Source organism: Atta cephalotes (genome assembly GCF_000143395.1).
Source record: "Atta cephalotes unplaced genomic scaffold scaffold00049, whole genome shotgun sequence".
Classification (NCBI taxonomy): Eukaryota; Metazoa; Arthropoda; class Insecta; order Hymenoptera; family Formicidae; genus Atta; species Atta cephalotes.
The window spans coordinates 517,297-520,274 of NW_012130113.1; the positions used below are offsets into that span (position 1 = coordinate 517,297).

The following is a 2,978-nucleotide window of genomic DNA, read 5'->3' on the forward strand; positions in this document are numbered from 1 at the left end:
TTAGGAAAGTCACTCTCTTTTGTCTGTGCGAATAAAATAATCTTGTTATGTATTTGTTTTAATCATCATTCATAGAGCGATGAAATGTATCATGTTTATGAGTATCACGAAAGTTACATGCTTGTAGATAACACATAATCGTAAAAACATTTATCAATATTTTAAAGAGGCACAATAAATATAATCAGAAATGATGGCATTCTACGAACTGTATCCTTTAGTGCAAGATGGCAATTCAGAAGTAGTTAGCAGCAGTTACATAATTGTATAGACTCAAATTAGATACCGCTTCATTCATTGAAGCCCTTGCTTTTAACAGTTTGATTGTCGGTGACTGAAATGCTTTCTCACGCGTTCTTAAATACCGGGTGTTAAAGTAAAAAATATAAAATCGTATATTCCTTAAAACCAATAAAAAAGTTATATCCTAAAATAAAGAATTTATATATGGACAAATCAACACAACAGCATAGGCAGTAATTGAAATTTGATGTTCGTTTCTATCAATGTAGATTAACTTTAATCTCGGTTCAATTCTTACAACTAGAAAAAGATGAAGAGCTAGTGTTGAATCCAGCTTAAAATTAAACTATATTGGTAAAAACGACTAGCTAAATGTTTCTAAATAAGAACATCTATTTTTACATGGTTTAATTATTCGAAAATTTAGTAAAAAATTTCTCACATTCTTCGAGTTATCTTACCGACAGATCCTATCTTTTATCTGTTTTAAAATCTTCAAAGAATTTACAGAGACGAGGATTAACTACTGATATTATATCTATAATTAAATTATATTATCCGATATTATAACATTGCAACTAAGTAGCACAATTAGATAATATCATGTTTGTCTCTTATCGCGATTATTCTCGATATTAAAAACTTTATAAAAATTCTTAACGATTTATTAATATAGAAAAACTTATAATAAAGAAAAATTTTATATCACGCAGATTCCAAATAATCTAAATATTCTCTCAATGATTAACAGACTATTGATCTGTTAACATTGACCAACAAATATTTTGTTTATCAACGTAATAATTATATACGACTAAAATCATCGAAAGGTTAATCGAGATTAATCAGTCATTCACATCATGGGACATTAGCCAATTACTGTGACTGATTCCACCAAATAATATCAATTGTGAATTGCTATTAATTACAATCTCTATTGTTCAGGTTCCGGCATTTTTGTATCACCAACCAGCGCTTTTGAGCGATCAGGATCTGTGGGATTTTGCTTAATCGTTTGGATCAGCTGTGGTGTGCTGTCTCTATTAGGTGCATTGGCCTTCGCCGAATTGAGTACCGTTGTACCACGCTCTGGTGCCGAATATGCATATTTCATAGAGGCCTTCAAGCCTTTGCATCCATACGCCGGTCAGGTGCCAGCGTTCATCTGTTCCTGGATCTCTGTGATACTATTACGACCGGCAGAAGTAGCAGTAATTACATTAACTTTCGCGGAGTACAGCGTGCAGCCATTTTCCGGATATCTTTGTAATCTATCCAGCGACTCTATGGCAATGCTGAAGAAGCTCATAGCGATTATGGCATTGAGTTTGATAACATACATTAATCTCATCAGCGTCAAACTCTACGTAAAAGTGCAGAATGTGTTCACTGTGTGCAAAATAGTTGCCTGTATGGTCGTAATCATCGGTGGGATATGGTGGCTGAGCTCAGGTCACGTAGAACTTCTCAGTAATCCTTTTCGTGGTACTACTACGTCAGCTGGTAATATTGCTCTGGCCTTCTACAGCGGTCTCTGGGCATACGATGGATGGACTGCGACTGCGATGATTACCGAAGAAATCCAGAAACCCGAAGTCAATATCTTCCGGAGCACGCTCATCGCGGTTCCCATCATCACCATTCTATATGTATCCATGAACTTGATGTATATGGCAGCATTGACAATGTCAGAGATGAAGAGCGCACCAGCGGTGGCAGTAGTTTGGGCTGATCGAGTCCTGCCATCTTGGATGAGTTTTGCAATACCACTCGGTGTAGCGTTATCAACCTTTGGATGCGCTCTTAGTATTCAATTCAGCGTGGCCAGACTGTGCTTTGTTGCCGCCAGCGAGGGCCATGTACCACGAGTCTTCAGTTACGTACACATCGAGAAGATGACACCGGCTCCAGCAGTGATTTTACAGAGTATACTCTCACTTGCATGCTTGCTGTTAGGCGATATAATCGCCTTGATCGAGTTCGCCAGTTTCCTTATGTGGCTGTTCTATGGACTAGCGATGATATCGCTTATAATTATGCGACGTACCAAAGCAAACGCTCCTAGACCGTACACCGTACCTATTGTGATACCTTGGCTGATATTAGTGGTTTCAATCTTTCTTACAGTGCTTCCGATAGCTTACGAACCATCGATAAAATATTTATTCGTATTTATGTTCGTCTTGTGCGGTCTTATCGTATACCATGTATTTGTGTACAAGAAAATAGGAAATACCTTATCAGGTGAGTATAATAGAATAAAAAATATATAGGAGTCTCTTACATAAGAGATTTATATATCATTGACACCAAACATAGTTTGCTTTATTTATCAATGAAATAAAATTTCTTTTTGTCTTTTTTTCAGCCAAGCTAACATACGTCATGCAAATGTTATGTCTAGTCGTTGCTCCAGATAAAAAGGAAGACTGATCAAATATTTTTGAATTCATCATTGTTGTAAATACATATATATATATATATATATGTAAAAAATACACATATATATATAATATTATTTTAATGCTTATATATGCATTAGAAAACGGCATTATTTTATACTACACATTTTTTATTATCAAAATAAATTGCAAATTTAATTCTTGTAGTAAGCATAAAAAGAATCAACAATATGCTTTATATTAAAAAATTGAAGAATTTCTGTACCTATAGATTTATATATTCTATTTTTTATATTATTCTATTTTTTAAGAATGTGTACGCGCGCGCGTGTG

At 34.8% G+C, this 2,978-nt stretch overlaps 1 protein-coding gene across 1 annotated transcript in view; it reads left to right on the forward strand.

Annotated features, from left to right (window-relative positions):
• The window catches only part of LOC105622815 (b(0,+)-type amino acid transporter 1-like), a 4,566-nt gene extending 1,890 nt beyond the window's left edge, over nucleotides 1–2,676 (forward strand). Inside the window, exons 2-3 of the mRNA XM_012204226.1 lie at nucleotides 1,189–2,487; nucleotides 2,612–2,676. Of these exons, the coding sequence (XP_012059616.1) occupies nucleotides 1,189–2,487; nucleotides 2,612–2,676 (1,364 nt within the window). The remainder of the gene's footprint in view (nucleotides 1–1,188; nucleotides 2,488–2,611) is intronic.
• The last annotated feature ends 302 nt before the right edge of the window (nucleotides 2,677–2,978 follow it).